The following is a 19844-nucleotide window of genomic DNA, read 5'->3' on the forward strand; positions in this document are numbered from 1 at the left end:
GAAGAAATTTATAGATTCAATGCTATCCCCATCAAGCTACCATTGACTTTCTTCACAGAATTGGAAAAAACTACTGTAAATTTCATATGAAACCAAAAAAGAACCCACATAGCCAAGACAATCCTAAGCAAAAAGAACAAAGCTGGAGGCATCACACTACCTGACTTCAAACTATACTACAAGGCTACAGTAACCAAAACAGCATGGTACTGGTACCAAAACAGAGAGATAGACCAATGGAACAGAACAGATGCCTCAGAAATAACACCACACAGCTATGACCATCTGATCTTTTGCAAACCTGACAAAAACAAGAAATGGGGAAAGGATTCCCTATTTAATAAATGGTGCTGGGAAAACTGGCTAGCCATATGTAGAAAGCTGAAACTGGATCCCTTGCTTATGCCTTATACACAAATTAACTCTAGATGGATTAAAGACTTAAATGTTAGACCTAAAACCATAAAAACCCTAGAAGAAAACCTAGGCAATACCATTCAGGAAAGAGGCATGGGCAAAGACTTCGTGATGAAAACACCGAAAGCAATGGCAACAAAGCTAAAATACAAAAATGGAATCTAATTAAACTAAAGGGCTTCTTCACAGCAAAGAAACTATCATCAGAGAGAAAAGGCAACCTACAGAATGGGAGAAAATTTTCACAATCTATCCATCTGACAAAGGGCTAATATCCAGAATCTACAAAGAACTTAAACAAATTTACAAGAAAAAAACAAACAACCCCATCAAAAAGTGGGCAAAGGATATGAACAGCCACTTCTCAAAAGAAGACATTTATGCAGCCGACATATGAAAAAATGCTCATCATCACTGGTCATCAGAGAAATGCAAATCAAAACCACAATGAGATACCATCTCACACTAGTTTAGAATGGCGATCACTAAAATGTCAGGAAACAACAAGTGCTGGAGAGGATGTGGAGAAATAGGAATGCTTTTACACTGTTGGTGGGAGTGTAAATTAGTTCAACCATTGTGGAATACAGTGTGGCAATTTCTCAAGGATCTAGAACCAGAAATACCATTTGACCCAACAATCCCATTACTGGTTATATACCCAAAGGATTATAAATCATTCTACTCTAAAGACACATGCACATGTATGTTTATTGTGGCACTATTCACAATAGCAAAGACTTGGAACCAACCCAAATGCCCATCAATGATAGACTGGATAAAGAAAATGTGGCACATATACACCATGGAATACTATGCAGCCATAAAAAAGGATGAGTTCATGTCCTTTGCAGGGACATGGATGATGCTGGAAACCATCATTCTCAGGAAACTATCACACGAACAGAAAACCAAACACCACATGTTCTCAGTCATAAGTGGGAGTTGAATAATGAGAACACATGGATACAGGGAGGGGGACATCACACACCAGGGACTGTCAGGGGGTGGGGCACTAGGGGAGGGATGGCATTAGGAGAAATACCTAATGTAGATGACGGGTTGATGGGTGCAGCAAACCACCATGGCACGTGTATACCTATGTAACAAACATGCAAGTTCTGCACATGTACCCCAGAACTTAAAGTATAATTTAAAAAGAAAAAGAAAAAAAAAAGAAATACCTCAGACTGGCTTTCTGATCAGTTGTTTTCCTGCACAGGCAGGCCATAGGCAGCCATGGTGCCCAGCCATAATGGCATGATCTCGAAGCCCCACTTCCACAAGGACTGCTAGCAATGTGTGGCCAAGTGGTTCAACCAGCTGGCCCATTAGATCCGCAGACGCAAGGCCCAGCAAGCAAAAGCACACCTCACTGCCCCATACCCCGAGTCAGGACCCATCCAGCCCATCATGTAGTGCCACACTATACACTATCACACCAAGGTGTGCATCAGCCGCACTTCAGCTTAGAGGAGCTCAAGGTGGCAGGCATTCACAAGAAGGTGGCCCAAAACACTGGCATCTCTATTGATTGGAGGAAGCGGAACAAGTCCACTGAGTCCCTGCAGGGCAATGTGCAGCGGCTGAAGGAGTACAATTCCAAGCTCATCCTCTTCCCCAGGAAGCCCTTGGCCCCTAAGAAGGGAGACAGTTCTGTTGAAGAACTGATATTGGCCATCCAGCTGACAGGACCAGTCATGCCCATCCAGAATGTCTATAAAAAGGAGAAAGCCCTAGTCATCACTGAGGAGGAGAAGAATTTCAAAGCCTTCGTGCATCTCCTCGTGGCCTGTGCCATTGCCCAGCTCTTTGGCATAAAAGCAAAAAGAGCCAAGGAAGCTGTAGAACAGGATGTTGAAAAGAAAAAAATAAAGCCCTCTTAGGGATTTGTAATAAGTCAGCAGTAATGCTGGGGGAGGAAAAAAAAAAAAAGACATATCTGAGACTGGGTAATTTATAAGGAAAAGAGGTTTAATTGGCTCATGGTTCCACAGACTGTACAGGAAGCATGGCTGGGGAGGCCTCAGGAAACTCCCAATCATAGCAGAAGGTGAAGGGGAAGCAGGCATATCTTACACGGCTGGAGCAGGAAAAAGAGAGAAGGGGGAGGTGCTACACACTGTTAAACAACCAGACCTCATGAGAACTCACTATCATGAGAACAGCATGGGGCAAATCCACCCCCATGATCCAATCACCTCCCAGCAGGCCCATCCTACAACATCGGGGATTACAATTTGACATGAGATTTGGGTGGGGACACATATCCAAACCATATCACTTGGATTGGGTTTCAATGTACTCCTGTAACTCAGTGATCTTTGTTCCTATCCATATTCTGAATACTGTTTTTGTCATTTCAGCCATCTCAGCCCAGTTCAGAACCCTTGCTGGAGAAGTGATACAGTTGTTTGGAAGAAAGAAGGCACTCTGGCTTTTGAGTTTTCAGGGTTCTTGCATTGATTCTTTCTCATCTTTGTGGGCCTATCTACCTTCAATCTTTGAGGTTGCTGACTTTGGGATATTTTTTCCTTTTAACCTATTTGATGATTTTGGGGCTTTGATTGTGGTATAAGGTAGATTCAGCTGACTGGCTTTATTTCTGGGAAATTTTAGAAGGCCAATGCTCAGCTTCCAACTTCTGGACTGCATGCTGTATTCTGGGGGACTTGTATTGGTTCCCAACTTTGTTCTCTGGCTCCCTGAGGTTAGGAATCCACTGTGCTGTGGGTGGCACAGGAGACAAGGTACAGCAGCTGCAGCAGAGTGCTAGTGGGTGCCAGGGTGCCTGCCTTCCTGCAGGTGATCACCACAGTGGGAGAGGCAATGCAGCTGGGGAGTCAGTAGGTGTTGGGGGCCCTGCTGGCAACTGTGTGTGCAGCTGCACTGGTGGTGGTGTTAGCTCAGGTGCAAGGTGCTGGCAAATGCAGGTCTGGTTGCCTTCTCTGTGCTCTGCAAACAGGAGAGATCGCTCAGTGTTGCTGAGGATCTGCTGATCTCTCATAGTGTTAGCACGAGAGTGGGCACTGGTGGGGGAAGGGCTGGCTGGCTCTGTGCCCACCAAGGCTCTCTCTGCAATGGCAGTTGGTGGGGATGGGAGGTTGGACTGCACTCCTGCACACTGGTGGGCAAGGAAAGCAAACCTGCCTCTGCAGACATTGCCAGCAAAGTGATGTGGGGAGTTGCCATGGGCCTGGGGGGATGCTGCAGTATGGGGAGGGAGCAGGTGGGCTGGTGTGTGGCCATAGGGGCTGCCCGGCTGGAGCTGCCAGTCAGGCATGGTCTTCCAGGCACAGAAGCAATGGTGTGGGCCGCCAGGGCACTAGAGACTGCTCTGCAAGCAGGCGTAACCAGGCTGGGGCTCCTAGAGAGACCAGCAGACCAAGGGGTGCTCAGGTTGGACCAGCCCCACCTGATGGGGAAGACCACCCTGCAGAGATCATGTCTGACAGTTCCCCTAGGGCTAAAGTCTTCTATGGGAGCAAGTTGAGCCTAGGATGGCCATCCCTGGCCATGTTCCACTACAGACACTCCTGCAGTATACCCTCTGCGCTCCACACCAATGGCTTGCTGCCCCTACCCCTTCTCTAAGCAGCTCTCCCTGCCAACTCGAATGTCTGTGATGGTGAAGGGGTCTTCTCCTACAGGGGTTCCAGAGGCCCATGGCAACAGTGGGTTGTTCCTTGACAATTCAACTCACCTGATCCCCCAGAGCCATTGTGGGCCAGGAACAAAACCTGGTGTGCAGTAGTCCTGTGCCACATTCCCAGCTTTCACTACCTTCAGCCCAGCTTCTGTGTCTTCTCTCTGTCCACTCTTGGTTTCTTCCCTCTGAAGATCTGTTAGGGGCATTCCAGTCATCTTGGTCCCGCAGTGGGAGCTCTTCCACCTGGCTGTGTCTAGTCAGCCTTCTGAGTAAGATCCATTCCTGACTCCTTTTCTTTCCTATTCCTCTTCTTCCAGATAAGATAACATTCTATTAGCCAAGAGAAGTCAGCAAAAAAGGGGGGGGAAAAAACCAAAATAATGAATTTGGCAAATTGAAAGCAAGTAACAAAAATGATAGACTTCAGTCCAAACATATCAATAATTTCATTAAATGTAAGAAGATACATATAGGTTAAAAAGAAAAAGATAAAGATATATCATGTAAATGGTATGCAAAAGAAAGCTGAAAGTTTTATTAATATTAGGCTTAATGGACCTCAAGACAAGAAGAATAAAGACAGAAGAGATATTTTAATAAATAGATCAATCCATGAAGAAGACTTAAAAATCCTAAAATATAGGTAGCTTAATAACTGAGCTTAAAAAATTGATGAAGCAAAAGCTGACTGAACTAAAGAGACAAGTAGACAAATTCACAGTCAAAAGTAGAGATATTGGCTGGACACAGTGGCTCACTCCTGTATTCCAGCACTTTTAAGGATGATTGGGAGGATCACTTGAGGCCAGGAATTCAAGACCAGCTTAGGTAACATAGCAAGACTCCATCTCTACAAAAATAAAAATAAAAACTTAGCCAGATATGGCAGGCGGCACATGCCTGTAGTCCTAGCTACTTGAGAGTCTGAGGCAGTAGGATCACTTGAGCCCAGAAGGGTGAGACTGCAGCGAGTCATGATCATGCCACTGCACCCCAGTCTGGGTGACAGAGTGAGACACTGTATCTAAAAAAAAAAAAAAAGTAAAAATAAAAAGAAGTGGGGATATTAATTTTCTTTTTAATAATTAGATAAAAATCAGTAAGGACATAGAAGATCTTAAAAAAATTATCAACCACCCTAACCTAACTGAACTTTATAAAACAATTTACCCAACAACTGCAGAATTCACATTCTTTCTTGTGCACACAGACCATTTGCCAAGATGGACCTTATCCTGGAACGTAAAACAAGTCCCAATATATTATAAAAGCTTGAAATTTTCCAGAGTATGTTCTCTAAAAACCAAAATTAAATCAGATATTAATAACAATTGAAGATTTTTGAAAAGCCTCAAATATTTGGAAATTAACAAACTTCTAGTAACTAGGCAAAGAAGAAATAGTAAGAAAAATTACTAAATATTTGAATCTACATAATAATAAAAATATATCAAAATTTGTTGGATAGAGCTAATGAGTACTATTAAACAAAAATTACAGGAAGCTATTGCTCTGGACTAAACTCCTCCACTAGGTCCCAACAAAGTAGAGTAAAAAATCACAACGAAGCCAGTGATCACCGAACTGAAACTGAGCTGCTCTTGTTGCTATCAGAGTTATCAGGAGAGAGAGATAGCCTAACTTCCCAAACAGGCCAGTTTTAATCTTTAATCAGCATGATAATGAAGTTCCCTCTGTTTTAATCCTACAATAAAGAATTACCCAAGTAACTTGATGTTAACCAATCAGCCATCTTTCTCTTGTTCTGACCGCTTAGCCCTTCCCTAAGAAGAAAGTAACTTTGAAATGGCCAATCCACTATTTGTTATTTGTTTCTGCTTTCTTCAGTCCTCTTATAAAGCCAACCTCTTCTGCTGTATACATGAGAGCACTTAGTCTATTTCATGGAATAAATTGTTACCTGAAATTTATCTTTGACAGTACTTAGAGGAAGTTTATCAATTGATATACAAAATGACGTACAACAAAATCAATTTTCTTCTCATCAATGTGTTAATGAAATGATGTTGAAGAAAACAATGTTTTCGGAAGATCTGCTGTACATTGTTCGCTTAAAGTTGCAGTTCCGAAGAACCTATTGACATGTTAAGTGAGGACTTACTATATCTTCAAGTTCACTAACTCTTTACTCTGCCAGACAATCTACCATTGAGTTCCTGCGGTGAATTTTATTTTTCTTCTTGAGCAGCCAGAAAAGACTTCCAGGGAATTTTTTTATTTCAGTTACTTTTCAACTCCAATATTTCCATTTGGTTCTTTACAGTTCCTATCTCTTTATTGTTATTCTCTATTTAATGTAACATTGTTATATCTTCCTTTCCTTTTTTTTTCTTTTTAAATTCAAGACAGAGTCTCACTCTGTAGCCCAGGCTGGAGTGCAGTAGGCTCAATCTCGGCTCATCTGCAACCTCTGTCTCCCAGGTTCAAGTGATTCTCGGGCCTCAGCCTCCTGAGTAGCTGGGATTACAGGTGCCTGTCACCATGCCTGGCTAATTTTTGTATTTTTAGTAGAAATGGGGGTCTCACCATGTTGGCCAGGCTGGTCTCGAATTCCTGACCTCAAGTGATCCACTTACCTTTACCTCCCAAAGTGTTAGGATTACAGGCGTGAGCCACCACACCTGGCCTATCTTCCTTTACACCTTTAATCATATTTTCCTTTAGTTCTATGAACATATTTATAATGGCTAGTTTAAAGTATTTTTCTGTTAAATCTGACATCTAGTTGCTCTTATGGGCAGTATTTGTTGCATGTATGCACTAGAATTTCCCGTTTCTTTGCACACCTCATAATTTTGTTAGCAGTGGCAAATCCATATGCAACTCAATTTTTGCCTCCTTGGAGGAAAGAATTAGACTGCGGGGCATAAGGCAGAGTGAGAGATTGAGGCAAGTTTTAGAGCAGGACTAAAGGTTTATTAAAAAGTTTTCAGAGCCAGGCATGGTAGCTCACGCCTGCAATCCCAGCACTTTGTGAGGCCGAGGCGGGCGGATCACTTGAGGTCAGGAGTTCAACACCAGCCTGGCCAACATGGTGAAACCCCATCTCTACTAAAGACATGAAATTAGCTGGGCATGGTGGCACGCACCAGTAATCTCAACTACTTGGGAGGCTGAGGCAGGAGAATTGCCTGAACCTGGGAGGTGGAAGTTGCAATGAGCCAAGATTATGCCACCGCACTCCAGCCTGGGCTACAGAAAGATACTCTGTCTCAAAACAAAACAAAACAAAAAAGTTTTCAGAGCAGGAATGAAAGGAAGTAAAGTACACTTGGAAGAGAGCCAAGCAGGCAAATTGAGAGATCCAAGTGCACTGTTCAGCCATTGACTTGGAGTTTTATACTTTGGCATGGTTTCAGAGTTTGCATTTCTTCTCCCTTGATTTTTCCCTTGAGGTGGGCTGTCCACATATGCAGTGGCCTCCCAGCATTTGAGAAGGGCTGCATGCGCAGTGTGTTTACTGAAGTTGTGTGCATACCCATTTGACATGTTTTTCCCTTACCAGTTGAGTGTTCCTAGAGGAAGGTCATATACCAGTTAAACTCCACCATTTTGCCTTTTAGTGCACATGCATGAGCCCACTTGCCTAATCCTGAGAGCTCATCAGGAAGCTGCTGATGACCAGCTTCAGGTTTTTTTTATCTATCGGGACACTGCTTTTCCCTGGCACTGGGTGTGACCAACTACTATTTTCAATAGTCAGTTTAACAAGTTCCCTACCATCATTTGATGGTCACTTGACATTCCTAAGGGTGGAGGGCCCTCTTTTGCCCTGCTCATGTTTGCCTAGCTATCTACTCTTAACAATTTTTTGTTGGAAAACAGAAAGTTTTAGATAATATATTTTAGCAATGGTTATACTGCCCCACCTTCTGTTCTGGGACTTGTTATTATTTGATTTTTTTTGTGTGTAATGATTATTTGGATTATTTCAGTGAAATCTGTGCTCCTCCACCACACATATATGCACGTGCACCCCCAAAGCAACACACGACCACACACACACACACACACACACACAGTGTTAAAACTCTGATCTTGCTCTTTAGGGAGGTACAGCTTTAGGTATGCCCAACCATGACCCTGGGATGACAGTTGCTTGCTTTCTTTCTTCGACCATATCCAGCTGTTAAATTCCACTAATTGCTGTCTGATTGCTCTATTGTTTTCAACAATGTCCTGGGAGGCATAAATTGCTCTACAAACTAATCCAATCAAATGTGGCTCCTTTAAAGTAATGGTTTTTAAGGACAGTGTAATTTTCTGACCCCAAAAAGACTCCTTCTGGCTGTTTTATTCCCAATCCCTTCCTAATTGTTTTTCACTACACCTCCACTGTTTATGCTCTTAGCCTTGAACTTCTCTAGCTGCTTTACAAATGAAGTCAATTTCCTTGGGAAGAGATTAGAAGCTATCTGTTTTATGGCTTTCCTCTCTCCCCAGGCCAAATTTCTGATTGGTGCTGGGGACAATAGCAAGCTTCTCTCTGAGTGATACCCTTGTCCTGGGAGTTGAGTGCTTGGTGAAGTGGGGGCAAGGCAGCAGCCTGAGGTCCTCTCAAGAACTATGGGGCCCCAGTATTCTCAGTGCACTGGGACCAAGGCCTGGATTGTTCTTGTCAAAGACAAAATTACAACAAATTTAGTTTAGAGATCTTAATTAGCTCTATTTGTAATTCGAGAATCAGGCAACATTTCATTTCCATTGGAAAGTCTTCCAATGAACTGAGCAGAAGAGGTTGGTTTTATAGACAGAGAAGGGCTGAAGAAAGCAGAAGTAAAGAACGACACATGTGTTATTTACCATTTTTTCTCTAGAGACAGGATCTCGCTATGTTGCCCAGGCTGGAGTACAGTGGCTACTCACAGGTGTGATCATAGTGCACTATAGGCTCAAACTCCTAGTTTAAGCAATCCTGCCTCATCCTCCCCAGTAGCTGGAGCTACGGTCACATGCCACAGTGTCCAGCTTAGTTACTTTTTAAAGTTACTTTTTCAAGTTACTTTTTCTTATAAGGCAAGGACAGGGTGACAGAACAATTTAAAAAAAAAAAAAAGCAGAGAGAATGTCATTATCATGTTGATTAAAGATATAAACTGGCCTACTTAGGAAATTAGCTGTTATCTCACTCTCCTGATTTCTTGGAAGGTCAGATAGCAACTTCATTGAGGTGTAATGATGTGGAACTTTAGCATGGGTGACTCTGTTTTGATTTTTAGTCTGATCTGTTGGGGCCTAGTATAGAAGCTTAGTCCAAAACAATGGTCTTCTATAATTTTTATTTGACATTCATTTTCTTTTGTTTTTCTGTTTTGGGTTTTTCTGTTTTGTTTTGTTTTGTTTTTTTGAGACAGGGTCTCACTCTGTCACCCAGACTGGAGTGCAGTGGTGTGATCTTGGCTCACTGCAACCTCTGCCTTCTGAGTTCAAGCAATTCTCCTGCCTCAGCTTCCCAAGTAGCTGGGATTACAGGCATGCGCCACTATGTCTGGGTAATTTTTGAATTTTTTGGTAGAGACGGGGTTTTGCCATGTTGGCCAGGCTGGTCTCAAACTCCTGACCTCAGGTGATCGGCCCACCTCTGTCTCCCAAAGTGCTGGGATTATAGGTGTGAGCTACCGTGCCTGGCCTTTATTTGACATTCTTAACTCACACAATAGCCTTTACTTTCCAAGTTAGTAGTCATTTGTGCGTCATTGTCATAGCAGTACCACAGACACTCACACATGCTCCTTTGATATTAATGGAACATTTCAGTTCATTGTTTCTTCTGCCTACTGCAATCAGGACGTCCACATTTTAAAATTATTCCCTCCTAACAATAAAAAATTATTTAGTTACCTTCCTGTAAGTTGAAAGAAGTTGGCCTTCCTGCCATTTTCCTTTGGAAAATATGAAATAATTATATCTTCATTCATATGCAAGGCTTTTTATTTTTTATTTGTTTACCAGATTGAGGTTTAACCCTCCTCCCGGGCTTAATTATGGTCATCCACCCCTAGAAGATAGGCCTTTCTGAGATTTATTCCAATTAGAAAGAAATGTAACACTTGTTACACATTTGGTATTCATTGAAGAGTTTCTCTAGGGTAGCATGATCCCTGAACTCTGAAAACTGAGGTAGGGTTGTGGAAACTGAAGAGTGAATTTTTTTTTTTCTTTTTTCTTTTTTTTTTTTTTGACAGGAGACAGGGTCTCACTCTGTTGCACAGGCTGGAGTGCAGTGGTACAATCATAGCTTACTGCCTCAAACTCCTGGGCTCAAAAAATTCTCCACCTCAGCCTCCTGAGTAGCTGGGACTACAGGCATGTGCCACCATGCCTGGCTAACCTTTAAATTTTTTGTAGAGACAGGGGTCTCACTATGTTGCCCAGGCTGCTCTTGAACTCCTGAGCTCAAGTAATCCTCTTGCCTTGGCCTCTCAAAGTGCTGGAATTATAGGCATAAGCCACTGAACCCAGCCAACAGTGAATTCTTTATGTACAAGTTTCAGTTTGAAAGGGTATGAATTAATATAGGAGAATTGAACTGTAGGGAGAAAGAATACACAATTACTCTGACACTGAAACCACTCTACCCAGTGATTAAGAACTGTCTGGAGATCTTTTGGTCAAGAATGAGCCTGTGAGCTGCAAGATTCAAATGGCGAAGCTCCTTTTGCCGTCCTTGCAAACACATGACAATGAAAAAGTGCATACAAATTTAAAGGACTTAGCTCAGCTAAAAAATAAGAAAAGCATTTCCTTGACTTGAACAGATGAGGACACAGATCTGCCTATCTGAAGCTACAGATCTGGGCTATAGAATCAGAAACCACATAGATGACAAGAGTACAATTTCTGTGGGGCAAGTGGAGTTTTAACTAGTGGCAGGCACCAAAGTCAGGCTCACAGTGTAAAACTGGATATTAACAAGAGGCTTGCTTCTTATATATTTAGATTTAAAAGGGTTTTGGCCTATGTCCAGGGCTTATAGTTCACATCTGGTAGCTTCTTGGATTAGGAGAAATGAGGTAAACCATTGTTCTCCTGGCAGGATATGAGTCTTATCCATTGATTAATGTAAGACTCTTTTCAAATTGGGGACCTGGGCAAACTGGATAAAAGTCACAAGAAATCTGCCAAATATAAGAACGTAAACATGGGGATAAGAAAAGCAAGACAAACACAAAACAGAAAAGCCAGCTCCTCAAACTGGACTTTTACAAGGATATTTCTGTAGGTCATAGGTACATTCACTATCTTGATTGTGGCAATGGTTTTGCAGGTTTTTACATGTTAAAACTCACTAATCACTAAATATGGGTAGTTCATTGTATGTCAATTTTTACTCAATAAAACCTTTTTAAAAAGTACTTACAAACCAGTTTTAAATTAGTAAAAATAAATTCATCATAAAATAGGTAATCAGCTCTAATACCAAAAAATTCTATCTAGAAATGAAAAACAAAATAATTTTCTGAAAATAAGTATGATATGAGAATGCTTAAAATCTTCAAGAAGGAAAGAAATAATATACAGAAAGCAAGAACAAGGAAATAATGAAATAACAACAAGAAAAAGGTGGATATCAATCCAAGAGCAGGAAGATTAAAAAAAATTATTAAAAAATCTGGAAATGTAAAATATAGCCGTTGTGATTAAAACACAATAGAAATAATAAGTACTATACTAAATAAAATCTAAGAATTAGTAAACTGCAAAAGTATTAAGACAATTACCTGAAACATAGCTTAGAAAAATAAAGAAATAAAACACCTGAAAAAGGAACACATGAGAAATAGAGAATACATAGAGGAATTCTAGAAGGAAAGAATTGGGGCAATGATGGAGGAGTGTAATTTGAAGAATAGCTGAATTAAAGAAAAATGTGCATCCACAAATTGCAAGGGCATACTGACCAGAATTAAATAAATAAATTCACAGATAAACAAATGTAGAAAATTAAGAATAAAGAAGAATTCATAGATAAAAAATTGGAGGTGGGCGGACCACTTGAGCTCAGGAGTTCGAGACCAGCCTGGACAATGTGGCAAAACCCTGTCTCTACAAAAATCACAACTAGCCAGGCGTAGTGGTGTGTGCCTGTAGTTCTGTTACCAGAAAGGCATCCTGATCTAAACCCCCAGAGAGGTTCTTGGATCTCACGCAAGAAGGAATTCAGGGTGAGTTCATAGAGTAAAGTGAAAGCAAGTTTATTAAGAAAGTAAAGGAATAGGCTCTTGAGCTGCTTGCTCGAGCCTGTCTGACTCTGTAGAGTGTACTTCCATTTCAATATATCTGTGCTTTTCTTATGTTAAAAAAAAAAAAAAAAAGCTTTGGGAGGCCAAGGCAGGTGGATCACCTGAGGTCAGGAGTTCAAGACCAGCCTGACCAACATGGTAAAACCCTGTCTCTACCAAAGACACAAAAATTAGCCAGGTGTGGTGGCACATGCCTGTAATCCCAGCTACTTGGGAGGCTGAGGCAGGAGAATTGCTTGAACCCGGGAGGCAGAGGTTGCAGTGAGCCAAGATCACACCATTGCACTCCAGCCTGGGCAATAGAATGAGACTCTGTCTCAAAATAAAATAAAATAAAATAAAATAAAATAAAATAAAATAAATAAAGCAAAGGAATAAAAGAATGGCTACTCTACAGGCAGAACAGTGGCATGAGCTGCTGGTTGCCCATTTTTGGGATTATTTCTTGATTATATGCTAAACAAGAGGCGGATTATTCATGAGTTTTCTAGGAAAGGTGTGGGCAATGCCCAGAACTTAGGGTTCCTCCCCTTTTTAGACCATCCAGGATAATTCCCTGACATTGCCAGGGCATTTGTCGTGGCGCTGGTCTGGAGTGTCTCTTAGCATGCTAATGCATTATAGCTAGCGTGTAATTAACCATGAGGATGATCAGAGGTCACTCTTATTGCCATCCTGGTTTTGGAGAGTTTTGGCAGGCTTCTTTACTGCAAGCTGTTTTATCAGCAAAGTCGTTTATGGCCTGTATCTTGTTCAGACCTCCTGTCTCATCGTGTGACTAAGAATGCCTTAACCTCTTGGGAATGCAGTCCAATAGGACTTAGCCTTATTGTACCAAGCCCCTATTCAAGATGGAGTTACTCTGGTTCAAATGCCTCTGAGCATTTTAGCTACTCTGGAGGCTGAGGCGGGATGACTGTTTGGGCCCAGGAGGTTTAGGTTGCAGTGAGCTGTGATCCCGCCACTGCACTCAATAGGACAGAGTGAGATCCTATTTTCTTTTCTTCTGAAAAGAAAATAAAAAACAAATAAACAAAAGAATGAAAATAAACGAGCTAACTGACAGTTTCAGAAGAATAACAGAATAAACCCAAAAAATGTAAATGTTAATTCTTCATTTAAAATTTTAAGGAAAAAACCCCACTACCACACTTAAGGCTAATGGGAAATGGCATCCAATTAAACATAGAAATATATAGCAAGACCAACCAAGGGAAAAAAGAAGGAAGAATGCACAAATAATAAAACTATATATGCAAAGTGGAAGAGAAAACAGCATAAAATACAGAATCAATCAGTAGAGGTTTTAAAAACCATAAACAGGCCAGGTATGGTGGCTCATACCTGTAATCTCAGCTCTTTGGGAGGCTGAGGCAGGTGGAAAGCTTGAGGCCAGCCTGGCCAACATGGTGAAACCCCCTCTTTACTAAAAATACAAAAATTATCCTGGTGTGGTGGTGCACACCTGTAGTCCCAGCTACTCAGGAGGTTGAGGCATGAGAATCACTTGAACCCAGGAGGCAGAGGTTGCAGTGAGCAGCGATTGTGCCACTGCACTCCAACCTGGGTAACAGAGCAAGACTGTGTCTCAAAAAAAAAAAAAAGGCAAGTTAATGTCAATAAATTTTAAAATTTAGATACAATAAACTGTTTTATAGAAATAATACATTGAATACCAAAATAAACTGGCTAAAGAAATGAACTGAATAGCTCTTCCAAAGTATAAAAAAAAAGATAATATCTTTCTTATATAAACTTTCAGAAAAGAGCGGAGGAAAATAAAGTTACTCCACTCATTTTACAAGGCTAATATAAGCTTGATATCTAAACCAGATAGAAACAGCCTAAGAATGGAAAGGTGTAACCAACCTCACTTGTAAACACAGACATAAATATGTTAAAATATAAGAAAAGTGAATGAGTAGTACACTTAAAAAATTATTATGATGACCAGGTGGAGTTTATTTTAGGAGAAAAATAGATGTAATCGACTAAATTAACAGATTAAAAAATATGATAAGTTATAAGCAAAAAAGCCTTTGGCAATATACACCTCTTATTCTTGATAGAAAATCCTACAGCTTGGAAACAATTGAACAGCTTTAATCTGAAACCTACAACAAAAGGTATACACACAGTATAAAGAAAAAACTACAGAAGCATTTGCACTAAAATCAATAACAAGAATGCTCTCTATAGAGCAGGAAAAACTATTTGCAATTCACAAAGAGCCAATTTCCCTAATATTTAAAGAGCTCCCGTAAATATATACAGCATTTCTTTCTCCAATTAGAATGAACTCTTCTTGAAGTTGGAAACAATCCTTATTTACTATTCACCCCCAGGACATGAGATAGTGTGGGGCATACAGAATTGTTACACGTCGTTACATAAATACATAATTGTTAAATAAGAGTTGTTCCTTGGTATTCTCAGGATGTATTAGTCCATTTTCACATCGCTATAAAGATACTACCTTAGACTGTGTAATTTATAAACAAAAGAGGTTTAATTGACTCACAGTTCAGCATGGCTGGGGAGACTTCAGGAAACTTAGAATCGTGGTGGAAGGGGAAGCAGGCACCTTCTTCACAAGGCGGCAGGAGAGAGAAAGAAGTCCAGGGGAAACTGCAACTTATAAAACCATCAGATCTCGTGAGAACTCCCTCAGTATCACAAGAACAGTATGGGGGAAACCACCCCATGACCAATCACCTCCAACCAGGACCCTCCCTCAGCACCTGGGGATTACAATTCAAGATGAGATTTGGGTGGGGACACAAAGCCTAACCATACATATCACAGGGGGACTGGTTCCCGAAGCCAAGCGTATACCAAAATCTACAAACACTCAAGTCCTGCAGTCCACCCTACAGAGCCCACATATAGGAAAATTCAGCCCTTGTGTACCTGGGTTTCATATCTGGCGAATAATGTATTTTCCAAACACATTTGGTTGAAAAAAATCTATGTATAAGTGGACCCTTGCAGTTCAAACCTGTGTTGTTCAAGTATTTGTTGAATGTAGTAGACTGCCAAAATAGCTTTTTACTTCTTGTAAGGACAAGAGTGATGCCTTCCAAGCTCTTTACACTTCAGAGTTGAAACCAGAAGGTGAACAAGTTTTTGGACACTTTGCTTACAAGTAAAGTTTTTTAAAAGTAGAAAGAGCCAGGCTGAGTGGTGCATGCTTATAGTTTCAGCTACTGGGGAGGCTAAGGTAGAAGGACTGCTTGAGTGCAGGAGTTCAAAGCTGTATGTGTTGCACTATGATTGCATCTGTGAATAGGCACTGCACTCTAGCCTGAGCAACATAGCAAGACTCTCTCTTAAAAAGACAAAAAAGAAACCCCTAAAAACTGAATTTTTTTTTAAAAAAAGTGGAAAGTGTGGCTTCAGGCAAAAAGTAAGTAATGTTAACAAATTCCTTGTATTTGAAAGGAAGCCTTGGAAGCACTGATAGGGATCTATTTAGACTCCAGCTGTCATAACTCCCAGGCCTGTAGTAAAAGTTTCAGCTTAAAAGCCAAGCCAGCCATACCTTCTCATTTCTCAGCATTGTCTAAGTGTCAGTCTCTTTGAATCATTTTCTAAACTTGCTAGACAAATTCTAAAAGGGCTGTAACACTCTGAGTAATGTTTTCTGATGACCAGGACATACAGACCATGAGGCAACTGTAGCCTCTGTACAGAAAGAAGAAAATTTTGATCAATTGGAACAAAATGCCCCTTAACAAAATTTTGGTTAAGCTCTCTCCTTCCTCCAGACCCCTAAATTTTGCCCCACCATTATCCTGAAAAAGCATACAGCCCCTCCGGAGAATAAACTGGCATCCAGGTAAAATAGTCTCTGATCTATCTGATCACATCACCCGTTTGCCTCACTTCCCCACACCTGGTTCTTTCTAGCTTTGTTTACTCCTTATAAAAGAAAAACTCTTTTTTCCTAAATCTCAAGTCACTTGTAGACCTGTGGTCAAAGCATTTTTCCCACTACGATTTTTGCCCCCTAATGCAATAATTCTTTTGAATAAAGTCTCTCCTTATAGTCTGGATTTGACTTTTATTCCACAGTCTCCCTAATAATTTATCTTGCTATTGCCTACCCTGTGATATCCCAAACCTAAGGGTTTCAGGTTTTATGATTAACCTTAATACTCAAGATAAAATGATGAGACACCACATGGAGCAGATTGCTGCTGTTGCAGCTGAGGTCCTTGTAGACCCATTAGCCTCCAGCCAATCCAGCAGCAGATTACAGACATAGAAGGGAGTCCCAGGGAGACCTAAAGGATTTCCCATCTGAGCTCAGTAAAAATTGCCAAAGTGTGGAGTCATGAACTATATAAGAGAATGTTGTTTAAGCCTCTAAGCTTATGTATGCTTGTTATGCAGCAATAGATTAAGGGTATATTGACTGAATATATGAATGAATGAAAGAATGAACAAAAATCAATCTGGAGACTGTGCTGACTCCTAAGTAAGAAGGCAAACAAGGATCTCCATAGCACATTGTTACTGGGGCTTCTGATCCAAGATGATATATAGTATGTGATCTGACACAGATGAAAAAAAGTCTTTTGAGTGTATTTTTGAAACATCAGTTGCTATGGGGGTGTTTGGAAGTGTATCAAATGGTGTCACCCACTAAAAATATGGAGTCATGATATTAAGAGAATACTAGTGAGTTCTTAGTGAGTCATGCATTCACCCTAGTCTAAAAAATATCTTCATAATGTTGTAAAGACAAGTCAAAATTACATAGAAAGTTGGATTAGTTTTTTAAGGCACTTGTAAAACGTGAGGGTATATTAATTCAACATCTATTCAGTAAAAATACAATAACCCTTCCCTTTATATACCAGGTACTTTACTGGATGCTGGGAATAAACCAGTAAAGACATAGTCATCAAAATCAAGAATCTGAGTTGAACTGAAAGATACTGACAATTACAATAGTAAATGCAAGGACAGCAGTTAAGGAATTTATTGTCTATGTAACTTTATATTTTGGGATAGCACTAAGATCAGACATGGCTGGATTCAAGGCTGAAATGATGTGGTCAGAATTTAACTTCCCTCCCTTCCTCCCTCCATTTCTCTCTCTCTCTTTCTTTTCTTTTCTTTTTTTTTTTTGAGACAGAGTCCCACTCTCTTGCCCAGGCTGGAGTGCAGTGGCACGGTCTCAGCTCACTGCAACCTCCACCTCCTGGGTTCAAGCAGTCCTCCTGCCTGAGCCTCCCAAGTAGCTGGGACTAATTTTTTTATTTTTACGGGCTATTTTTTGTATTTTTAATAGAGATGGGGTCCAGCTAATTTTTGTATTTTTAGTAGAGATGGGGTTTCACCATGTTGGCAAGGCTGGTCTTCAACTCCTGACCTCAGGTGATCCACCCACCTTGGCTTCCCAAAGTGCTGGGGTTATAGGCGTGAGCCACTGCACCCAGCCATCTCCATTTGTTAACTCTGCTTTCCTTTGTTGGTCTCATTCAGGGGTTCCACATGGTAGCAAGATGGTACCAAGATGGTGGAAACAGTTTCAATCCCAATCTGAAGATCTCTTATGCTTCAGATCCAATGAGAAAAACAACAACAACAACAACAACAACAAACAAAACACAAGCTCCTCTTTCTTGAATCATTTGCTCATCCTTGAACCAATGCCATCTCAGGAAGGCATTGTGAATATGATTCACTGGTTTAAACCCGGATTATATGCTACACTTCCTGGAGTTTTGGGCTCTGTTCAGAACCACATGGACAGAAAAATAAGAAAGAGCACAGATCCTCAAATGTTACCAGAAGTAAGGCAAATGGATGGTGGGGGCCAAAACACAATCAATGTGCACTATATAGAGCCTAGGGTTTGTCTTTCTCATTTACCGCAAAATTTTACACACATTTATCATTTGTCTTTTTTTTTTTTTTTTCTGAGACAGGGTCCCACTATACTGCCCAGGTTGGACTCAAACTTCTGGACTCAAGGGATCCTCCTGCCTCAGTCTCCTGAGTACCTGGGACTAAAGATGTGTACCACTGCACCTGGCTTGGTTTACCTTTTTATGCTGGCCTTTGTCTTTGACATATGTGTGTTTAATTTTTATTGTTCTTAATGTTGCTAAATATGTCCTTCTTTTTCTTACTGATTATTTTAGGACATTTAGCCAAATTCTCCATAATTCTCACCACAACATTAATTGCTTGTGCATTTTCTTCTCATGAGGAAAAAATGGAAATAAACTGTGACTCAATATTGTTCTCAAGAAAGTCCCACCAAGTTATGTGTGTGTCTTTCTGAGAAAGATACCTTTTACATTAGTAAAACAAATGGAACATGTAATTTTACAGTTTTGTTGAATAAAATCTCTACTCAAATTTTAACAGCTACTGTTAAAAATGGCTCTTAGATACCTGTATTAATTTGCTAGGCTGCCATAACAACATACCACACACCAGGTGGTTTAAACACCAGAAATTTATTTTCCCACGTTCTCAAGTCTAGTAGTCCAAGATCAAGTTATCAGAAGATTTGGTTACTCTTGAGGTTTCTCTTAAATGTGTAGTAATTTGTTATGGCAACAATAAAAAGTAATACATTGTGGCTGGCACTGCAGAGGATGCCAATACCAAATTCAGCTTATAATTTCTTCAGAGGTATTATCAAGATCTAGTTACATCTTGGTACAAACCAAGTGTTTGAGAGTGGTATACAGCAAAGAAAGAATGAGGAATGGTGCATGAGAATCGATTTTTACTTGTGACAGTGGTTCAACAGATTGAAAACTAAGATGTGCTCTTGAATCATCTAAAGTAACATCAAACAGAGATGACCCAGATTTGGCAAGGCAACCCTCAGTTGTTAAATATGGGGGTGGAGCGCCAAGATTTTGGCCATCAGCTTTATTGCTTTGACCTATTTTTTCCAAACTGAAGGCGAAATACCAGTTTCTACTATCTCACAACAAAGTGATAAATGCAAATGCAGTTGATGAACTGGTTTAATGGTAGATGCTCAGGCGTCTGTGTGAGGGATGACTTACAGTGTGATAAAAGACATACCTGCTGTACCTGAATAAAGCAAATTACGAAAATAAGAATTACCACACTGATTCAGAGAATAAGAGGAATCACTGTCAGAGCAAAGCTTGCTTTACTTCAGATCATCCTCAAAGGTTAAAAATATGCCCCCAAAACTAACTTTTCTTCAAGGTTGCTATATACATCTAATCAAAATTATTGTATCCAAATACTATCCATTCTTCATTCAGGGTTCTTTATACAAGTTCACAATTTAGTGGCACTTTAGCATTCTATTTCTTATATAATTCAGTGGTGTAATTCTTTTGTTGCAGGCTTCCCTCCTGAGAACTTGGGCATGAGTCCAGGGGGATTGGTATGGAAGGCCATCTGAGTACTATTCATCACATTCAAGCTCATTCCTTCTCTCTGATAACCATGATTTATCCCTAAACCAAACTTGTATACATCATTTCTCTTTGCCACCAGTCGAATTT

At 40.5% G+C, this 19844-nt stretch overlaps 1 protein-coding gene, 1 non-coding gene and 1 pseudogene across 9 annotated transcripts in view; 1 reads left to right on the plus strand and 2 right to left on the minus strand.

Annotated features, from left to right (window-relative positions):
• LOC129135541 (uncharacterized) overlaps positions 1 to 19844 on the minus strand; it is a 64549-nt gene that overhangs the window by 38655 nt on the left and 6050 nt on the right. For 4 of the 8 annotated variants that reach the window (XR_010151772.1, XM_063795234.1, XM_063795232.1 and 1 more), the window contains exons 2-4: positions 14852 to 14964; positions 5237 to 5301; positions 4121 to 4396 (exon numbers count right to left, since the gene is read on the minus strand). Coding sequence is in view for 6 of the 8 variants with exons in the window: in XM_063795234.1 (XP_063651304.1) it covers positions 4121 to 4396; positions 5237 to 5281 (321 nt within the window). In the remaining 2 variants the exon portion in view is untranslated. The remainder of the gene's footprint in view (positions 1 to 4120; positions 4397 to 5236; positions 5302 to 14851; positions 14965 to 19844) is intronic. The other 4 variants (XR_010151784.1, XM_063795239.1, XM_063795245.1 and 1 more) reach the window with 2 other exon arrangements.
• LOC469595 (large ribosomal subunit protein eL13-like) lies at positions 1657 to 2303 on the plus strand (annotated as a pseudogene).
• On the minus strand, positions 15899 to 15960 carry LOC112207150 (U7 small nuclear RNA). Its single transcript, XR_002941622.1, has one exon. It is a non-coding gene; the product is annotated as a U7 small nuclear RNA (small nuclear RNA).

Source organism: Pan troglodytes, chromosome 1 (genome assembly GCF_028858775.2).
Source record: "Pan troglodytes isolate AG18354 chromosome 1, NHGRI_mPanTro3-v2.0_pri, whole genome shotgun sequence".
NCBI classification, from domain to species: Eukaryota; Metazoa; Chordata; class Mammalia; order Primates; family Hominidae; genus Pan; species Pan troglodytes.